This window comes from Meriones unguiculatus, chromosome 3 (assembly GCF_030254825.1).
Source record: "Meriones unguiculatus strain TT.TT164.6M chromosome 3, Bangor_MerUng_6.1, whole genome shotgun sequence".
Taxonomy (NCBI): Eukaryota; Metazoa; Chordata; class Mammalia; order Rodentia; family Muridae; genus Meriones; species Meriones unguiculatus.
The window spans coordinates 71,047,850-71,069,901 of NC_083351.1; the positions used below are offsets into that span (position 1 = coordinate 71,047,850).

A 22,052-nucleotide genomic window follows, 5' to 3' on the forward strand; every position below is an offset into this window, starting at 1 on the left:
CAGGAAGACCTTCTAGTCACTGCAGATCCAGGCCTTTCTTGACCTCCAACAAGTCTTTCTCTTAAAAGGTAGATTCCCCAGGATGGAAGGTCTGTGAGCATTGTCCCCCATTTCCCAAGTTCTTGCTTCTATGGAAGCTAATATCATTTAGTGCATAGACCAAAAGAGGGTACTGTCCCTAATTTAAATTTGTTTTACCCTTAGCCTCATTGTGACAGTACTTATTAGGAGATGAGGCCTCTGGGAAGGAACAGGGTTTAAATGAGGTTATGAAGGGGAGGCCCCCAAGAACAGATTGGTATCTTTATGAGGAGAAGAAACAAAATGAGAGTTTTTTCCACCATGTTGGGGACCCAGCATGAAGGCTGCCACCTGGAAGCCGGCGCCACGAGCACACCCAGATTCTCAAATTTCCAGTGCAGAGCCATGAGCAAAACACAGTTCTGCTGGGTGAACACAGGTGCCCAGGAGCAAACAAAAAGGTATGCTGGGGTGAAGGTTCTATAACGCCGACTGGCTAGAACTTCCTGGTTGTTGCAGCTGGGGAGACGGCTCTGGCTGCCCGGTGCTGACAACTTGTTCCCTGGGACCCACATAATGCTGGAAGCAGAGGAGAGAGTCCACACAGTTGTCCTCTGACCTCTGCGCATATTCCTCAGTCACCAATAATGACAAAAATAGTTTAAAACCAAGAACTGCCTGATGATGGAGAGCGCGGACAGGCCGGAGTGTGTTCAGGGAGAACTATCTTGGGCTGACTTGGATCACTTAGTAGCCACCCGTCACTCTCTGTGTCTTGGCCAGCAGCCCTGTGGCCATCAGGGAAAACTTCAGGGAATGTATCAACTTAACAGAGTGCAAGTTGTCACCAATCCAAAAGCCAAGAATGTCCAACAGGCTCTGAAGCCTACCACAAGGACTTCATCTTCCCGCACCCTGCCTACATGACATCTCCACCAGCGATTCTGAAAACACCTTGGCTTACAACTTCCTTTTGTTGTATAATTAGAAAAACTTCATGAAACCATTTCCACATTAAAGTGTTATTCTGAGCAACCAAAATCCACGTTCCTGGGCAAAGGATAATTGACAGTTTGGCTCAAGAATAAAGTCTCTTATCCCCTTTGAGCTCTGTGCTGACAGGTGTTTAGTCACTCAGGCGATGGTATTTTGCCATGGCAGCCTGCACAGACCATAACACTTTGCAAACAAGATTCGAAGGAAAACAAGTCGTTTCATCTCTTTGTACTTGAAGGGACACTAGCCAGCTGGAGTATAGAAAACATGGCTCTGGCAGGCCTTGTCCTCCCCCTCATTCCCTCTGCTCGCTGAAAACGATTAGATTACATTCCTAAAGCTAGCCACCAAGTTCCGTTCTTTTATTTGGCCACTTCCTTCTCCTGAGGCTGAATACCAAGGTCCAGCTATCAAAGTATTAAAGTCCAGCAATCAAAAGCTCCTTTGGTTCACCTACTTAACATGCTCAATTAAAATTAAACACCTCTTCCTAACATGGGGTTTCCCCTTTTACCTTCCTGTCATTTTCTTAGGTGCCACATCTATCTCCTCAGAGGCGGTCCTTTGTCATTGCCCACCCCCTTACAGGACAAATACCACTTCCTTTTCCCTTTGTTCCCTCCCCTTCTCCCTATTCCTCTATCTCCTGTCTTTGTCTCTTAACCCTGTCTCTGTCCCTCTGGGGCAAACAAAGCTCCTCTATGCTGAGAACTTGGTCTTGTGGGTTCTGAGCCAATACCATTCCCTTTCAGTACCTAAGTTCCCTCTTATATACAATAGGACTAACACTTACACTTGCTTCAAGTGGTGCAGGGGAAATTATGCGTCTGTAGATCATAGAGCTCATGCATCATCATGACTGTTATTTTCACATGGAAGAGGAACACCTCAGGTCTGGGGTTGGGCCAGGGCCAGATGCTAGTCTCCAGACTACATCCTCACCCCCCCCCCCCCCGCCGTGAATCACATAGACCTAGGGTTTCTCCTTCCTCACATTGGTCCCGGCAGTTTCTCCTTGTCTCCATTCCAGAGAGAGGGGGTATTAGGAAATGAAATACAAGCTAGCATTTGTGATGACAGGAAGGGAAGGTTTTGCCCATCTCAAAGAACATGGCAAAGCCTGGGAAAAGACCGGGGAGAGCTGAGGTACTGAAAGAAATAGGCTGTTCTTGAAGTAACCTTGAGTGTGACTAAATATGTCAAATGCATCTCTTCCACATCTGTTAGTGCACCCAAGGAATGTAGAAGAATACAAACACTTTGGGCAGCACTCTAAAACAAAAAAACGAAGTTCAGGTGTGACTGTCATTGATAGGAGCAGTCCCTGATCATCTGACATGGGTGTTATCCTCCAAACCAGAACAAGTGACCTCATTAATGATCTATCCTAAGTCCAAGATACATTTCAGTGAGAAACTGGCCAAGAGGCCATCATTGTCCCTTCCTTCGTCCCTCTGTCCCTCCATCCTTCCCCCTCCTGTCTGTCCTTCCCTTTGCCAGCCTCTCTTGATTCCTAATGTGCCTATCATGTGCAGTTACCCTGAGAGGTCCTGACCTCCCAGCATCTCCGTGAGAAGATCCAGGGAGTTGTGATAAGACTGTAGATGCTGCTGATGCGGCAGCCCGGGGTCCATCCAGTCTATTCTTCAGATACGAGAGTCTCCAACAATAAGGAAAGGAGGTCCTGCTGAGACTTTAGAAATTCTGAGCCATGTTCAGTCTCTTAATGAGAAGTCAAAGTGCATTAAAAAGATAAGAGTACTGGAAGCTAGCGATGATGAAGAAAGGGAGACCTGGGGCCAAGAAGACACAGTGAGTAAGGCCACTTGTGGCCAAGCCTGATGACCTGAGTCATGCATCCCAGGATGCACTTGGTGAAAGGAAATACCTGGGTCCTGCAAGTTGTCCTCTGACCCGTAATGTGTGCTGCATCCCCATAAATAAATGTAACCTTTAAATATGAAGAATGAAGATGATATTTTGTCAAATCACACTGTCCAAGGAACTATCAGCTCAAGAGCTTAGAGTGAGAAATAGAACCGAAGATGCCAGCTTCAGGCCTGAGAGCTAGCAGAACACAAGCTAAGCATCCCAAACAGGCTCAGGGACTGTTTCCAAAACTGAAACTGAAAGTTTAAGTAGGAAGAAAAGTGACCATGATACCCAAGTGTCCCAGACAGAAGGAGCAGAGGGTTCTCTGTTGATATGGCTCCTGTGACTCAGTGAGTCTCTCCAGTGAGGAGGAGACAGAAAACCCAGCCCGACTTTTGCTTGTGCAGATACTTACAACAAGAAGGTAAATGTTTCTTGGTCTGAAGGCTTAGAGAAGAATTTTCTGTGTGGAATAGTGTAGGTGCTCATAAAATATAGAAGAGGGCATACTTCTAAATATCTTTGGGATAATTTGTTTAAAAATAAAACTCCAGTGGAAAACAAATGTTGGTTTGCATAGATGAGACATATATCCAACATGTTCTTTAAAAAAAAAATTTACAAAGTTGCCATATATCCCAAGTTAATCTATTGATGTAATGCAAATGTTATCAAAATTCCAAGATGTTTTATTTTACTCAGTAAAGTGCTTTGGAGACTAATCTGGAATTACAGATTGAGGAAAATATATTCAGCCAAATAAAGCACGCAACAGAGTTATTAATTTTAAAGCAGTGAGGTACCAGATGGAGAGGTGGCTCAGTCCTTAAGAATGCTGTGCATATCTGAGGACAGCAGACATACTGCCCCCACACACCTGTGGCTCCTGCAGTGAGGGACAGAGACTGAAAAACCTCTAAGACTTGCCGGCTGCCACGTATGTGAAATAACATGACCTCCAGGTTAGGGAGAGACCCCGCCTCAAAGAAAGGAGGCAGACAGAGAGAGGAGGGCACTTAGCACCTCCCTCTGGCTTCTGTCTGAGTCGTGTGTGGCCAAGAAAACATGTATACATACACCACTGAGACAGACAGACAGACAGACACACACACACACAATTATATAGTTTCTTCTGAAATTAAAGCCTTCCATCTCGGAGGGAAGCTGAAGAAAGAAAGGATTTTTGCAGGGAAGTGAACTGACAAGATGTTCTAAGGGGAGGTGAAATACCTCAAGGAAGCTCATAAGACAAGACGAACACAACTCAAAATAGCTGCAGGGGGTGTCTGAGACTGACCAAATCCCCTCACACCCTCCCTTTGCGGTGGCACATAAAGGCAGCTGGGAGTCCCCCTCAAACTGCCTGTTGCTGGAAGCAGCAGAGAGCAGCTGCCGGCTGAAGAGGCTCAGACCGGGTGAGCGGCTGGAAAGGCCTCTCCACGCTGCTGCAGGCTGTGCATGTGCTGCAGGCTCCCAGCTCTGTGAGCTGTCCCGCGCTGCAGTGCACTTCGCTCATGACTCATTGCAGCTTCTGTAAGTGAGCCTCACCTCTATTCCTGTAAGTAACCCCAATAAAACATTCACTCACCAAGTTGGACTTTGGTTGTAGCCAGAGTCAGCCCCTGTGAGGATGAGTAGACATTTGTCCATATCTCTCCAGAAAAAGTCCGTCACATTTTACACACACACACACGCATGCACACACACACACTAATAAAAATAAACAGTGAGATTCTAGTTGAAGACATAGAATTATTGTCTATGAAGAGAATTCCTAGAATACGCAAGAACATAAGAGCTAGAAAGAGGTACCTGCTGCCAACTGGATGATCCAAGTTGGATCCCTGGGATCCACATGATGAAAGGAAAGGACTGACCACCACAGACGTCCTCCTGATCGCTACACATCCACATGACAACTCCCATCCCCCACTAAATGAACAAATAAATAAAATGTAAGTAAAAAATTAGCACGAATGGATAGTGCTCTTGAGCTGATATGGATAAATATGTTTATAAACATATTTATAAAACAATATGTTTATAAAAACTGGGAAGATTATGGCATAAAGTATAAGGAATGGTTGTTACCTAACCAGTACTATCTTGAATGGTCTATTTTTAATTTTAACTTATTTATTTTCATATTTCCAATATATAAAATGTGCATTGGTGAGAAGCATGAAAATGTGTTTATTTTAAAGAAATGAAACAAAAATTTATTTCATCATTATAACAAAAATGAACTTAGTCTAAGGTGCACAGACTCATATTCTCTAGAGAAATGAATGATTATTCAATAAATAATACTGAGAAAATTGGTTTTTGGAAAAAAAAGATCATTTTTAACCCTAGAAATATAAAACCTTTAGTGTACAAAAGTCTTTGTTAAAGACTTTTATTTTATTTATTTATTGTGTAGCTTTAAAATACACAAAATATTTATGATAATTAACGAAGACAAAGTTAATATTTTAATATATGTTTAGATACTATATGTAAATTAAATTTCTGGTTTAAAAAAAGGAAAGCATTGATTTATGAACAGGACTGCCCCCTGTTACTCTTGTAGAGGAGTGTGGGGAAGGATAGAAGGTCCCAGAGGAGAAAAAAAAAATCCTCAAGAAGGCCAACAGTGTTAGCTAACCTAGGCCCATTGGGGCTTATAGAGACTGAGCAAGCCCGGACTGGACCTAGGTCCCTGACACATATATAGTTGATGGGCAGCTTGGTCCTCATGTGGGTCCCCTAGCAACAAGGGAAGCACGGGTCACTTCTGACATGGACTCCATTGCCTGCTTTTGGATCGCTTTCCCCTAGCTGAGCTGCCTTTCCAGCCTCAAAAGAAGAGGATGCACTAAGTTCTGGAATGACTTGATGGGCCGGGTGGGGGTGGGGCTATAAGGGAGGCTCCCCTTTTCTGAGGAGAAGGGGAGGGAGGAGGGAGAAAAGCGTGGGAAGGTGAGATCGGGAGGCTAGGAAGGAGGGGACTGTGGTCGGGATGCAAAATGAATAAATGAATAAATTTATTTTTTTTTTAAATTGCCCCCTCTTGAAACCACGAAACTGACATTAAAATGTATTTGGGGGGCATAAGTCCCGAGGGTAAAGAGAATGGATCAGGAAACAGTTGCACTACATTTTGGCAACTGAAAAGTAGATGGTGAACAGTAAGGGAGCTGCCAGGCCTGGGAAAGAAGTCCCACTCAGAACAGGTAAGTGGCAGCTTTCTGAGAGGTCTCAGGAAATGGTCCTCAGTGGGGATAAACATGGAGCCGTGACAAGTTTCAAGCCTCTTTTAAGCACCAGTGGATGTCTCGGCAGAAGAGTTGAGGTCTGCCGTGTGGAAAGGGCAAAGCACAGGATCTCTGGACAGGCCGACAGCAAGCAAGGCTTGGGGGCTAGAGGAGGACCATCCAGACACGGGCGCTCCCGTCGGCGTGTATATAACGCCTCCAGCTCAAAAATCCCACTCGGAGTCCAGAATCCTTCTGGCCAGCTCCTGTCCCTCCGGGTGAGAGACCGGGAGATCTTTTTTCTGAATATTACAGCAGCATGGATGGGAGGCACAGAGAAGCTGAGTATCAGACTCCCCAGCCCCACCGTGGAAACTTCGGAACCTACGATTAAGAGCAACTCGAATTGTGGCCCCTGCAGTCAGGTGACAGGCATGCCTGCACCTTGAGCTAAAGGCCAAGGACCCACTCAGGTTCAGGGCTTCTGGCCAGCCTTAGAACAGTAGTTCTAAACATGAGCTGAGAGAAAATTAACTTTTAAAAACTTTAAAACATTCCTCCGCATGAGTTCAAAGTCATCCTTGGCTTTTAAAAAAGTCCCTTTCTTTAAAAGAAAGAAAGAAAGGAAGGAAGGAAGGAAGGAAGGAAGGAAGGAAGGAAGGAAGGAAGGAAGGAAGGAAGGAAGGAAGGAAGGAAGGAAGGAAGAATGAAAAGAAAGCATTCCCACTTATACCTAAGAGACTTTGCAGTCATAAATCAAGAAAATTATGAATAAAAAGAAATAGTGTGTTTGGACAACAACAGGACTAAAGTCACAAAGACACAGAATCTCAAGAGTTGAAGGTCCTTCCAGGTTCCAAGAGAGGCAGTGGAGGGATCCTTAAAATCATGTTGCATGTTACATGATAATGTAATGTTTTCAGAAGTCCAAGAGAAAATTACTTCTCACCAAAATTTCTATACCCAGCCAAAGTATCAATCGACGGTGAGGCCAGAACCACAATATTTTCACAAAGTCTACTTCTCACACTTTATCTCCTGAGGATTACATATCAGAAGACGGAAAAGGAAGCACAGAAACAAGGCCCAACAGAAAACCGACATTAGGCGGGTTTCCTGAAAAGGGCGAGAGGGCATTTCAGGATGACAGATGTGCACCAAGAACAGACAGAAGCTACCCCAGAGCATATCAGCAGTCCAGAAGACTGAGAAGAGTGAGGCTGGTAGACTATGTAGTGTGAATGAGTTTTAAGAAGAGATTTAGACAGTAAGCTGCTTAGAATTTAACTAGAAATAAGTATATAGTAAATTAAGCATATTAGAAACAAAAGTCTGGGCAGGAAATTCTCTCTGTGAGCCAGCTCCAAATATCATTACAGTGCAAACACTGAAGACTGATCTCGGCTGGGCAGACGGGAAGGTAGGAGCGTGGAAAGTATGCCTGTGTATGGTAGGATAAGAAAGAAAATCAAACTGTGAATAGTCATATTGGCACATAGATCGGTAATACCTAAAGTGGAAGTACATTGTTTAAAGACTTGAGGGAAAAACCTAAACAAGCAGCTAGGAAGAGTGAGAGTGTCTCCCTGGGGCTAGAAGAACAGAAGAGGACAGTTTCTCACATGGGAGGGGAAGCCTGTTCATCTTCTTTAAGCCAGCTGCAGCTAGCCGTAGTGGCACACACCGGAAAACCCCACACCTAGGAGTGTGGGGCAGAGGTGAAGAGCAGGGATAGTCACAGAGGAATCTCAGGCCAGAGCCTTAACCAGGGCTCCCAACCTCCACGGACACTAAAGAAATAGGCACCAGTCATTTGCTCTCAATTATAGGCTGGAGGACACAAGCTCACATAGCATGCTCTGATAATAATCTTTAAAAATGCAAATCATAAGAAACAAAAAAACTGGGCAGTGGTGGCATAAACCTTAAATCCTAGCACTCAGGAGGCAGAGGCAGGTGAATCTCTGTGAGTTCAAGGCCAGCCTGATCTTTTGGTGAGTTTCAGCCAAGGTTATACAGTGAATCCCTGTCTCAAAAACCAAACCAAACCAAACCAAACAAATGAACAAAATATGCAAATGGTTATCATCTTCCCTGGTCATAAAGTATCATGTATACTTTAATGGCAAGTAGATGACAAATATTAGAGAGAATTAAAATCACCATAATTCCATAACTCATAGCCACCCACCTTCTTATTTCCATATTCCTTTTATCTAAAACCAGATAAGCCTTATCAGCACACAGGTGATGTCATGGAGGCCACCCACAAATAGCTTACAATGTACTTTCAGTTGTTTTTTTTTTTTTCTATCTTTAAATAAATGCTTACCTCTCCTTCATCAATTATATTGGTCACTGAAATGGTGGTGGTGAACGTGAAATGATTCAATAGGAAATCATTAAATAAATGAGAATATTTTTATGCTATGAAACCCTGAGTGGTCAGCTTTTAGAAAGTGCTATTGCAGTGTGCATTTAGTGAAATGGGAGAATACGTAAAAAGCACTGTGTGTGGACAGAGAAGCATTTCTGTTTGTAATGGAAACATCTTAAATATTTATTTTAATGGTGGAGGTCAAGGTACAAAATTCTATAGATAGTTTTGTTCTTTTACATCCTTGTGGAAAAAAAAAAAATCTGTGCCAGGCATCAGCATTGTATACATTCTCCAATTTAATTCTCTCTTTTGAGGGGTCATATATTCATGGCTGGTTCTCTGGTCTCTAAGTTCTCCATTGAGTCCAAAGCCAGCCATGACTGTAGATTAAATCTGAGGTTGTCCTAGGCTACCTGAGACCCTGCCTCCCTCCACCCCCCAAAAGAGAGAGACACAGCCCAGCTCAGCCCCGGCTGTCTAGCCCCTGTCACACAAGTCCCCCTGCCTCCTCATAGACTAGGCGCTAGCTTGCTCTTCTACCTGGACAGTTAGCATGCGCCTGTTCCAGCAGGAGAGCCGGTGGTGGCAGGAAGGCATTCCTGAGACACGGTACTCTTCCTTCTCCTTGGACATCAGCTATGGAATCAGTGGACCCCAAGAAGTTGGAATTGCTCCCCGAGTCTCATGCTAAGAGAGCCTCATGCTGAGGCCTTGGCGCCAGGCAGGGGAGGACCTCATCTTCCAGCGATTTTACACAGATGTGACGATTTTCCAGACCACCTTGCAGGAGAGACTGGAGCTGAGCCAAAGATGGGTCAGTGATGGGGAGAATCACACCCTGACCAGGAACTCTTAGTCACTCGTGCCTCTTGCTCTCTGTTTTAACCTCATGTCAGGCCCCTGAGGCTGGAGTTCAGGAGTGGACAGTGTCACTGCCTCTCTTCCTAAATCTGGTGTAGGCACATTGAATAAAGACCCTTTATCTGTTTTTCAGTTTTACTTGTTTGTTTAATTGGCCTCCTGAGGACAGGTGGCTGAGCCTAGGTTGTTGGGGCTGCCAGGGCCCAGGTTCTGATCCTAATGACTTGGTAACAGAACCAAGGACAGGGCTAGAGCTGAGCCAAGGCAGGGAAGATTGGGATTCTGCTGGAGCATGAAGGTGTGAAGTCAAAGGCACTCAGGCTCAGAACTGTTTGCTCCATTTGTGATAGCCCAAGATAAAGGGAATATAGAAGGGCCTGGAGAGATGGCTCAGTGGTTAAGAGCCCTGTCTGCTCTTCCAGAGGACCCAGGTTCAATTCCCAGCATGCACATGGCAGCTCACAACTGTCTGTAACTCCAGTTATAGGAGATCTGGCATCTCCAAACATACATGGAAGCAAAACACCAATGCACATAAGCTAAAAATAAATAAATCTTTAAATTTAAAAAAAGGAAGATGGAGAGATTGCCTTAAACCAATTCAGAAGAAATCCTCCAGTTTAAACTTTAATTATTGCCAGAGATAGTACATCTGAAGCTGCACAGACAAGCGTTTATTTCCTCAGAGATTACCACGTAAACTTAGCGGCCTGTTTGAAAGGAATGGGGTCGTCTCATTTTACAACCTCAGTGGGTTTCAGATGAGAGTAGAAAGTCAAGAGATACACAGGAGAGCCCCAGAGCCATGCCATAGAAGCCTCGAGGAGTGTCGAGGGTTTCAGCAGCTGGCCCCACACTGGGAAAGGCCTTCACAGCTCTATCAGGCCAAGCGCCAGGGTTAGCCACTCTTAGAATTCTTTGCCATTATGTAACTAGGTTTAATTTATTTTTCAGAAATCTTACTGCAACACCAGCATCTGTGTGTCTTGTGTATAAAAAGCACTGCATTATCTACTGACCAGCAGATTAACCAAATCTACTTGGCCTTTGATTCATTCCTATACTCATTATTACAACCTGCAATTCCCGGGCAGTTACTCATTAGGACCTGACGGGAAGACCATTTCTATGGGTGTCACCAAGCTGAGGTTTCTGTCTACTCCTTCAGAGTCTAACTATGTCAGCATGGTCTACTTCATAATTTTATTTCCCTAGGGTGTAAGTTCCTTGAATTCCTTGAACCCTGACTCCTGCCTAGCTTGTGAGGCTTAAAGAGCACCCAGAAGGCTAAGCTAACAGACTTACTCCTATAATCAGCTGAAATACATTTGCTTATTGTCATAATATTAGAAATGAGAGAGACTTGGTATATGAGCAAATCAATTATTTCGCTGTACAAATAAGAAAATCCAAGAGCTAGTGAAAGTGTGTGCCTTTCTACGTGCGCACAGCTCAAAGCTAGGACTAGGATTTGGCCCTCAAGGCTTTCCATGACTGTAATTCACGGCATCAAATGTTTGTGATGTATCCATCACACTGCTCTCTAAATAGTTATATTTATGCCCATAGATCAGGGAAGCTCTCTGCTTTTGTCAGAAAAGCTTCTTCTCACAGTGGGGATGGCTGTGGAGACTCATAACTGTTGGTCAAAGAGCTGAGAATAAGGAGCTGTTAGACTGCCCAGCCCTGAATGGAAAGTCTACACCACTCATGTCAAGGAACAAAGAACCCCGTGGAGGAAGGGGCAGAAAGAGTGGAAGAGGACAAGAATAGACAGGCGTGTTGGGGCATGCTTCTTCTCGACATGACACAACCATTGCACTATGAGCTCACGGCAGCAACTATCACCTTCACAACATGTAAACACTGCTGAGCGGGGCAGGCATGTGCAAGGCCCCAACCCCTTCTGGAGGAGCCACTGGCAACCAATGGTTGCTGGGGTGAGGGAAGCGTGTTCTCCAGGAGTGTAGCCACTGGACGCTAAATAACCTCTCACTTGAGCTTCTGGAAGCAACACTAGGCACTCACTGGGGTCACCAAAAAGGAGGAGAAGGAGGACGAGGGGATTGGGGGAGGGGGAGAAAAGGAAAGGAAAAAGAAAACAGAGGGAGACAGGCTGGAAATAGTAACTGAATCAGAAGAGTGTGAGAAAGACAAGAGAAGGCAGTGGGGTAAAAACTACTGAAATACATTACATGCATATATGAAATTGACAAAAGATAAATTTTAAAAGAAGGCACAGTTATGAAGTATCCTTAAAAAATTAATAGCATCAGATGTTTGCGGAGTGGGCTGCTCCAATCACAAAGGCCTTGTGTTTGTAACTCTTCTAGGGGCAGGGTGAGAGGGGGCTCCTATCCGGGCAGGGGACATCAGGTGTCTGGTATGTGGCTACTGTGACTTCTTAGTCCCAGGGTCCCTGGAAGGGGGAGGAGTGTGGATTCCAGGGCCTGAAATGTAGACTACAGTAAACTTTGACTATTTTTTGATTCCTCATTGTGCCTGTGGGAGAACTCCTAAATCACAGAGGTGACAGAAGAGGGAACAGAGAAAAGGGAAACCTGCCCCAAACCTGAAATGCTGTTCATTTTAATTATGGAAGTGCCTCAAGCATGGACGCCCGCAGCCTGAGTTCTAATCTGGACTTTGTGTCGGGGGCAGGGGCAGGGGGACTTGGAGGCCCCACTAACTTTCACTACATCGTGAAGATGTAGGCAGGAGCTCCCTCACCCTCGCAGAGAAAGCGGGAACTTGGGGTAGCTCTATCGGATGGAAGTGATTTGGGAAGGAAGCAGGCCGGACGGGAGAAGGGCTGTGAGATGTTGACTCACAGGCACGACATGGCCGTGGCATCGTGAATTCATGACCGTAATTGCCGGTGTAGGGTCTGCCCAAAAGCATCCAGTCATAGAAGAAGGAGGTGCTCCGGGAGCCCCACCCTGCGCAGGGGAGCTCAGGGAAGAAGCAGGCTGCTGGAAGGGGAGACGCTACTGTGTAGCCGCAACGTCAGTGGTGGAGCCACTGCTGAGTTACACATGCCCCAGTGGACAGCTCCGCACACATGCCCCAGTAGGCAGTTCTGCTTGAACCCAGTGGGTCAGATGCAAGAACCAAACAAAACAAAACGACATAAAAATTGGATGGGGACTTGGTAAGAGGAGAGGGCTGGTGGGATGGTGTGGGGGGAAGGGGGAAGGATGAGGGACCAGAATCCACTCTGTATACATGTATGAGACTGTCAAAAGATAAATTAGGTTTTTAAAGCCCCAGGGACATGTTCAGTAATGATCTACCTGTACCATTATAAAATTTGAAAAGCAACAGGTGTCAGCCGTTAGCTATGCATTCTCTTTTCACTGTCACCTCTACACCCTACATACCACATCAGCATTCTAAGGCAATGAGAACTCAAAGGTTTTTGATAAGAGGAAGCTGAGTCAAGATAAATTTTGTTAGAAGGGACTGAGATGTCTTTACACAGTTTGAGATCAGTAAAATACCTGTGTGTAGTGAACCCATTGCTTAATCTCGGTGTCATCATGCCTTCTAGGAGTATTCCCACTGTCACAATGCCAAGTCACTCAGCGTCAAGACACAAGGGTCCAGGACCAGAGGCGGCATTGGAATGTCAAGGAAGCCTCTAGACGATGGCCCTGACGTGTGGGTGAAGAAAGGGATGGCTGGGACACAAGGCTGGAGCTAAAGCTATCTTTGTAAAAGTTGATAATCATTAAATATGCAAAATCATCAGAGAAAACATGGTTGTCATTGATGTAGATACAAGATGGACTCTTTCTGTGCCCAGAAGCAGGGGCCACTGTAAACCAGGCAAACTGTCTTTGTTTGCTTGTTTGCTTTTGTTTGTCAATTTTGAGCCAGGATCTTCCTGTGTAACTCTGGCTAGCCTGGAACTCACTATCCAGCCCAGGCTGCCCTTGAGCTTGCTGCAATCTTCCTGTCTCTGCATCCTGAATGCTGGATTTACAGGTGTGGGCTACCACACCCAGCTTGCACCAGGCACCTCCAAGTTCTGTTTTCTTGCAGGTGCAGGTAAGCAGTGTGAGGCCCAGCAAGAGCCTAAATATAAGAAGGTATGAAGAGAACTCAGGAAACTAATCATCCATCGATGCAAAAACGCAAGAGACTCTTCTTAACCATTGTACAATGGGGTCACCCCTGCTGGTCAGCTAGGAGTGGCACCGGGAGACAAAGAGCTTAGGTTTTTAAAAGACACAAGGCGGGAATCTCCTGGGGTTGACTTCTTGGCAATTTAGGATTGGATGAAGTGTCTAACTTTTAAAATAATTGGTCAGTTCTGGTCACCCTTAGGTCCAGTCAGCCCTGTCGTAAATATCTGATCTTCAAGTCAGTTTGGAATTTCCTGCCATCCACAGTTAAATGTGGGAGGGTGATTAACTCATCCCATGTCTGTTCTGAGGAGTGGGGGTTACAGACTTTGGATCAAAGGTCAGGAGAAGGATTGGGGCCATTTGACCCAGTTTCCAAACAAAGCCCATCTCACCGGCACTAGCCGGTGATTTTTTTCTCCATCTAGTAGAGATCTCTGCTTGTTCTCTTTCTTATCTCTGCCCTCACAGATGGCTAATGTCAGGAACTTTTACATTCCTTGGGAGAAGCACTAAGAGGCTTTAATTAACATGGGCCTAAAACTTGCAAATATAAGTTATAAGGCAATTAAAAGAAACATAGGTTACAAAGTTAGTATGATTCTTTCATAAGCACTTTGAGCTATAATCTCATCGCTGGATTTTTAAAATTTCCATCAGGTCTACGTAGAGTTCATTGGAATTCTGTTTGTAGGGGCCAAATTTGTGAGTGAAGGCAGAGTGAAGTCCAGCTAGCAGTGAACAGCAAATAAATCTGTACTAGTGTCTCCTAGAGGGCCACTGATTATCTTTCCTTCTTGCTATAAAATGAAGAGCTGGCTGGAATATAAAACCATAAAATACATAGGGGACTGTCAGTTAAATAATAATTTTTAAGGCAATACTATATCTGGGGATATTTGTTATTTGTGATCTTTATCTGCTTTTTTTTAAAAATTGTAGTTTGGGGCTGAGAAGATTGCTAAGTGGGTAGGAGAGACTACTGTGAAAGCAAGAGGCTGAGCTCCAATCCCCAGCGCACTTGTGCATGCGCGCGCACACACACACACACACACACACACACACACGGGAGGGGCGGTCATATGTGTCTACAAGGTAACCCCAGCAATGAGGAGATGAAAATAGACAGATCCTGAGAACCTTTTCATCAGTCAGTGATCAGTCAGTGAGCCAATATGGTGAGCTTCAGATTCAGAAAGAGATCCTGTCTCAAAAGATAAGGTGGACCAAAGAAGATGCCCAGCATCCGCTTCTAACATGTACATGTATGCTCAAGAGCACACACACCTGCATGTACACACACACACACACACACACACACACACACACACACACGCACACACACACGAACAAACAAATAAAATAGAGCCGGGTGGGTAACACACACCTTTAATCTCAGCACTCAGGCGGCAGAGGCAGGCACAGAACTCTCTGTGAGTCCAAGGCCAGTCTGGTCTACAAAACAAGTTCCAGGACAGCCAGTGCTGTAATGTGTAATGCAGAAAAACTCTGTCTCAAAAAACCGAGATATATATATATATATATATACATATATGTATTCATATATTATATATGTGTGATGTATATAATATGTAAATGTAATTTGTGATTTGTTGCTATTGATTACTTTTTTCTCTATAAATATTCTTATTTTTACATGATTTTGCATTCATAATTTTCCGTGTTTTCACCAAAATCTACAGCAGCTCAGCTAGACAAAACTGTCTCTGTTCTTGGGGCTAGGTCATAAGGAAATTCCACAGGCAGGAAGCACTAGGCACAAATGGGTTTGGCCAAAGGAGGTGAACAGAAAGGTCAAAAGGTCCCTGAGAGAGAAATTCTCAGACAGTGACCTGCAGCCCTGCCGTCTGCACTGTGAGATTCCAGACCCACCTACGCTTTCCTACAAACACTTTTTACATTCATGTCCGTTTGTTTTGGGTTGTGAGCCACAGATTTGAACCAGGATCGTTTCTGTTTGGAGCTATCCGTCAGAACCCGGTGGACTCCTCAGCGGATACACAAATGAAGACAGTGACTACTCCCCTCCCAGCAGCTGACAATAGTCAATAGTTCATCAGTAAAAGGTAAGGCCCTGCGAACCCCTCCACCATCCATGACCTACTGTTGATAGAGCCAGTCTTGTGTGAATGGTTCAGAAAACAAGAGTTATTATAAGTTCATGATCCTAACGGTTGTGTTCAGTCTAGAGAATGTCATTTCAAAGCCCTTTATACTAGCTCCCACATATTTCCAACTAACCTCCTCTTTCAAAAAGTTCCCCCAGCCTTAAATACTTCTATTAACTTAATTTAGCGTATCAGTTTGACTGGGTTAATGGATGTTCAGGTAGTTAGTCAGCCAGAGAGTATCTGTGAGGGTGTTTCCAGGAAAAACTTGGCAGTAGATCAGTAGCTGGAGCAAAGACTGCCTCTCCCCAGTATGGGAAGGTGCCAACCCATCAAAACAAAACAAAAAGACAATGGGAGGGTAAAGCCCTTTGGCTGGGTTGTCCATCTTCTTATGCCTCCAGCATCTCTGTGTCTTTGGTCTCCAGATTTCAGACTTACATGGTACTTAGGCCACAGGCTCCCACCCACCACTTATAGCCCCCAAGCTCTGCGACCGGACTCACCCCAGTCATATCACATCTTCCCAAGTCTCCCCAGACCCTCTGCTCAAACAGCCCCATGCCTCTTTCTGAGCCTGCTCGCCTCCCTTTCCCAGGCCTGCCTGTTGGAAGCTGACAGTGAGAACTGCTATGGCCAGGGCCCTCTGTTGGGGGCTCTGTTCTTGCCAGGTGGAAACCAAATGTACAGGCTGGAGTATCCATGTTCATGCATGGGAAACTATTTGTGATTTGGACCAAAGCCTGAGGTAGAAAGAGAGGGAGGAAGGCCACGGGCTGAAGGCTGGCCTCCCTGCACTACTGTGTTCCACACTGAGCTGCAAAGAGTCAGAGAAATCTCAGCTCAACTCTGGAGATGGGTTCATAGTTCAGTCTGCCAGCCTGAGTTATATAACTTTCTATCATCGGCCATGGAGTGTCTAAATCTTCACTGGTTTATTCTTATCAAGGGTCTCACAAATATTAATAGCAGGCCTGAGCAAAAAGAGAGAGATGGGGGCCAAGGAGATGGCTCAATCCACAGTGTGCTTCTTATACAAGCATAAAAAATATGAATTCACCCCCTACCCCACCCCCACTCCCATAAGTAGTCTAGATGCAGCGGGGCACACTTATAAACCTAGCACGGGAAAGTAGAGACAGGTAGACCCCTGGTCTTGATGGCCAGCCAGCCTAGCCTGCTTGGAGGGATCCAGGCCACTGAGACCCTGTGTCAACACATAAAATAAATGGTGATTGAGGAACAACACCTGAAGTTGTGCTTGGGCCTCCACACACTCATACATGTAGATTCCAATGAACATACATGCACATATGCACACATGTGAGAGACACCCAGAAAGCGAAAGACAGAGAGAGCCTTGTAGCATTTGAGCCTCTGGTTCATCATGTCCCTGTCTTTCTCTGAGCTAAAGAACACATTTCCCCTAAGCTAATATGGAATTCTGTTACATTCAACCAAGCATCCTGGTTCATCACTTCCTCATCCCCACAACCAGCTACATGTCACCCCAGCAGTGTCCAAGCAGACCTCATGATACCATAGCAATTTTACTTACCTGACCCCTAAAAACACTTGCAAGAGGGTGCAGATGCCAGAGACGAAGAAAATGGTGCTGATGAGGTAGCTTTGGGTCAGGGGGTCATGCTGCAGGCACAGGTCCTTGGCCAGGATGAGCGGCACAGCCACGAGGCCCCCCAGGGCTGTGAGGAAATGCTGTGAGCAGAGCAGAAGGAGGTGGGCGTGGGGATGCTGTTGGCTGCATCTTCATGCCCCAAAGCCGAAGTGCATCCTCCCCAGGAACGCCCTCCCACAGCCAGAAGTGAAAACCCTGAGGCTGGTCCCTGAGGGGCTGACAGTGAGGGGCAGGCAAAGGTACAGGCAAGCAACAAGTACTCCCCTAAGAAGCTGAGACCCAGCCAGAGGGACTGAGCTGTGAACACAAGGTCACTCACTGCATTGGGCACTGAGGCTCCTGAGAAAGAAACTAAGTCAGGGCCGCAGACTAAGCAGGTTAAAACAGGACCAAGGTGGGGCCTTAAGAACAAGAACACAAAGGGTGTGGTGCTGTGTGTCTTTAATCCCAGCACTTGGGAGGCAGAGGCAGGCAGATCTCTATGAGCTCAAGGCTAGCCTGGTCTACAAAGTGAGTCCAGGACACCCAGGGCTACACAGAGAAACCCTGTCTCTGAAAAACAAAACCAACCAACCAACCAAACAAACAAAAAATAATAAGATCACAGCAAGGCTGGGTGCGAGCAAGGAAGACCCCATGGTGAGCTTGGAGCAATTGGCAAAAGGTTCATTGAGTCCAACTGACAGGGCAGAACAGACCCAAAGTCCAGAGCAGGCTAGAAGTTAGCACGCAGCCTCAGCTACCAAGAGGATACATCACATAGATGTAGGCTATAGACAGACAAACAGGAGATAGATAGCAATCGATATGGCACAGGAATGAGCCACCATTTCACATACACTGGCCTCAGAACAGTCAGTCTGATTAAGTCTAGGGAATTTCTCTCATGGGCTGCAGCTAGATCTGTTTGGAGTTCTACTAAGTGCCTTGGCTGTTGGTCCAGTCCCACAGAAGTTTGACTTTTGTGTGTACCTATCTCTTGTACCCCTCTTCCTCCTTCTCCTCCTACTAGGAATAAAGAGCTCCATATCTTCTATCCATACAGGTGGGGGTTGCAGGAGGGTAGACAGGCAAGAAATAAATCACCAGGTTTCTTAAGGGGCAGCTCCACCTCCTGTGGCCTCATTGAGCCATGGTCAAAGGGACCAGTCAACAAATAGATTACCCACAAGATTAATCCTCCCAATTAAATTTCCGGAACAATCCAAACAATATGACCAGCACTGCTCTTGGATGGACTGGGGAGGCGGGAGCTTACTGGAAGCAGGGAATGCTTTAACCTTCTGACAGCTTGCACAAACCAACAAAGTCAGTTTGGTTGCTCCCAAAAGAGGCCATAAGAGTTTTCAGAAAAAGAAGGCATGAGTATTTCAAGGGATATTCTGATGATCCCTCGTTTCTCCCATGAGCTCCTAAACAATGACATGAGTTTAATCTTTTACAGCCCTTTTTGGGGGGAGGGAGTAAGACTGAACACAGGGCCTCACACATTAGGCAAACAGAACTTCTAAGCTATCTTCCAGGCCCACCCAGTCCTTGAAAGCCTCATAGAGACACTTCTTTGGCCTGTCAGCAACTAGGCCAGCAGAAGACAGAGCACTCTCCAGGCCTAGAATTCACCCATGTTTCCTTTCTCATCTTACATCCTGTCCAGCCACAGTGGCAAACCCCAACTACAGGGTTAACTCCCTCCTTTTATCAAATAAGCCTCTTGAAAGCAAAAACAGAGACTGCTGACAGAGCCACCTCCGTGGAAGGTGCTTTCCTGGTACCTCTGCCTTCTCATGGCCTCACCTAAGTGAAGTGACCTTTGACCAAGCTAGTCAGCCCCATCCAAGTGAGTCACCTCACAATGGCTGAGCATCTATTTCTAATAGTCAACACTCATTCTCTCTGCTGAGGGAGAGATCTGGGATCAATGTTGAAGCTATGGCAGCAGCAAAGGTTGGACCTGACTAATTTGGTCTTGAACCCAGTGCTGGCTGGGTAGTCTTACCTGGATCCCCATGAAGATGCAGAGATACCATGGCGGGATATCCAGGATGCCATAGGCCAGGTGACTGCTGCTTGGACCCTTCCGATGCCCATCCTGCTTCTTGCCTTCAGTGGGGGGGCTGAGCACACCATCACCCCTTTGCTGAGATCAGAAAAGAATATGGGTGAACACTCCAGGAGAAAACAACTATATTTCCTGACGCCAGCTGCATGGCGGGACACCTTTCCAGACACAAGAGGCCCAGGACAGGGCTCAGCAGTGTCAGCCATCTGAGGAATACAGAGGCAGAGAAAGAAGACCAGTGGCTCCCTGTCCCCTACCTCAGGCATCTGTGTTAAAGAATCTAAGTCTTGGGCCAGAGAGACAGCTTTGCCAGGGAGGAGATGGAAGCCCACCTCAAGGTCAAAGAGTAGGTAGATTTACCCTCAGGAATGGAGGGCAGGCCCCTGTGGTTGCTCATGCTTAGAACACGAGACTTAGATGGACCAAGCTGGATTTGACCTGAGATCCTCCTTCCTACAATTTGGCCTCCTCTGTTCCAGAAAATACATGCAAGAAGTGAAGGGAGGGAAACGATGACAGAGCACCCAGCTGCAACATCTGTGAACCATGAAAGTGACCGCATGGCAAGATAACCGTAAAGGCGCCATAAGCGGCATACACGTGTCCATGGCCACCAACCACTGTCTAACTGGACGTAAGACCATTCAGCAGGATGGGAATCATGCCTGCTGCTAGACGCTGAGCCGACTTCCCAGGGCTAGCGGGATCATGGACATTAGATAAAGACCTATGACCATCCTTTCACTGGACCAGCAGACTTCCTCACTGCATTCTAAATCTTATCCTAATGCCCAGAGCTAAGTGTGACTTCCCCCCCTTTTCTAAGAAGCCTCTCCCTCCAGCAAATAGAGACTATCACAGAAGATCATAACTGGAACAGTGCAGAGACCAACAAATGATGGCGAGCCCAGTCCCAGTGGATACCTCTGTCCCACAGATCCTCATCTATGTCTCAGGGAGCACTGAGGAAGAGGGGGCAGGAAGACTGTAAGAAGGTTGTCTCTCTTTGCCATGCCAGCTTCTTCTGCAATCCCTGTCGTCAGTGCAACATGACACACTAATGCAGATGCTGTAGCACGCACAGAATGACCCAGAGCCGATGGCCAATTTGCATTCCTACAGCCTAACCAAAAGTTAACTTGGAATTATAGGTTTTTAATCCAACTCACTAACTGTGTTGCTTATTCACCTTGGGCAAATTAATTCTATTTTTGTCTCAATGTTCTTATCTACATAAACGTAGGTGGTCAAGAAAACTACTTTGCAGTATAAAGCACACAGTCCGGGGCTGTGTGATACAGCACAACTGCACACTAACTATTAGCTGCTGTGTGCATTGTGGCTTTCCACAGTGGCAGGGCTGACGTGTGCCACTGAGGCGACTGGGGGTAGAGGAACACCGTCTCTGCTGTGGCCAGAGGCAGCAAGGCCACTGGTGTGGGGATAAGTCAACTAGCTGAAGTGCCCCAGGGGAGTCCCTGGCCGTGGTCAGACCACAGAGTGCAGGGTCTACGCAATGGGCACAGCCAGGCTGCCCCAAGCAGTGTCGACACAGAAGACAGTCCTGGAAAGGCTATGGAAGTCACGTCCACCAGACCCTCTCCACAGTGAAGAGTCCTACACTGCAACCCACCACAGGCACAGCTCAGGCTGTGCCAGCGTTAAGCATGTTGACTCTGTGTGCTCCTTTTTTCACAGGAAACATATTTAAAATATTCGTGGACTACCTTAGTAGAAAAAGTGGGTCACGTATTTAATGCACTCAAAGTGCAGTTTTCGTCAGAGTATTTATTTGGCAATACAGGAGATTAAACCCAGAGCCGACGGGTCAAACATAGACCTCCCTTATGCTAGGTGCGCTCTGAACTACAGCCCTAGCCTTTTCCATCTTACTTTAAAACAAATGTAAACATCCTCATGAGCTTCTAAAATACCAAGGACTGGGGCAGTGTGCGTTCTCTAACTAATGGATCAGCAGCTCCACTCCAGAGGAGCACGGGATTGGGATTGAGGTCACAGCCTGATCAGATGAGGAGGGGTAAGAAGAGACGCAGATCAAGAACTGGGTTGTCATTCTCGCCACCTCTAGAAAGTGCCCCCAGGGACGGGTGTCCAATATGCCCGGCCCCCGTTACAGGAAGCCTCTCTTTCCAAGGTTTCAGCTGTCCAAGGCCATCCATAACCTGAAAATATTAAATGGAAAATTCCAGAAAGAAACATATTCAAGAGCTTTATATTTTTAAATGTTTCTTTTTATTATTTTTAAGTTGTGTATGTATGCATATGCATATATATCACATATATAAATATACACATAAATGTGTGTATCACATTATATATTGCAATACATATATACATATGTGTATGTATACACATACATATGTGCATATACACATGTACATGACAGATATCATGTATATACACAAGTATGTGTTTGTATCACAGACGACACAAATACATAAACATATCTTTGAATACATACATTTGTAAGCATATATATGAGAAACGATGTGGTGCAGCACTACGTGAACTTTCAGGAAGGAATCTACTGGGCGTCTTAGAAAGCACTCCACAAATAATGGCAACTGCTGCTTTCTAAGTGAGGTCTCTCAGCCTCTGCACTACTGCTACATGGCCTGGATAATTCTTCGCTGCGCTCTGTGGGAAGGTAGCTGGGTTTTGCTCAGCACCATTCCTGGCCTCTCTCTCTCCTAGCTGTGATCTCTGGATAATGC

General features: G+C 45.8%; 1 protein-coding gene across 1 annotated transcript in view; it reads right to left on the minus strand.

Moving 5' to 3' along the window:
* The window catches only part of LOC110555510 (solute carrier family 23 member 1-like), a 46,245-nt gene that overhangs the window by 19,125 nt on the left and 5,068 nt on the right, over window positions 1-22,052 (minus strand). The window contains exons 2-3 of the mRNA XM_060380172.1: window positions 19,255-19,395; window positions 17,181-17,338 (exon numbers count right to left, since the gene is read on the minus strand). Of these exons, the coding sequence (XP_060236155.1) occupies window positions 17,181-17,338; window positions 19,255-19,395 (299 nt within the window). The remainder of the gene's footprint in view (window positions 1-17,180; window positions 17,339-19,254; window positions 19,396-22,052) is intronic.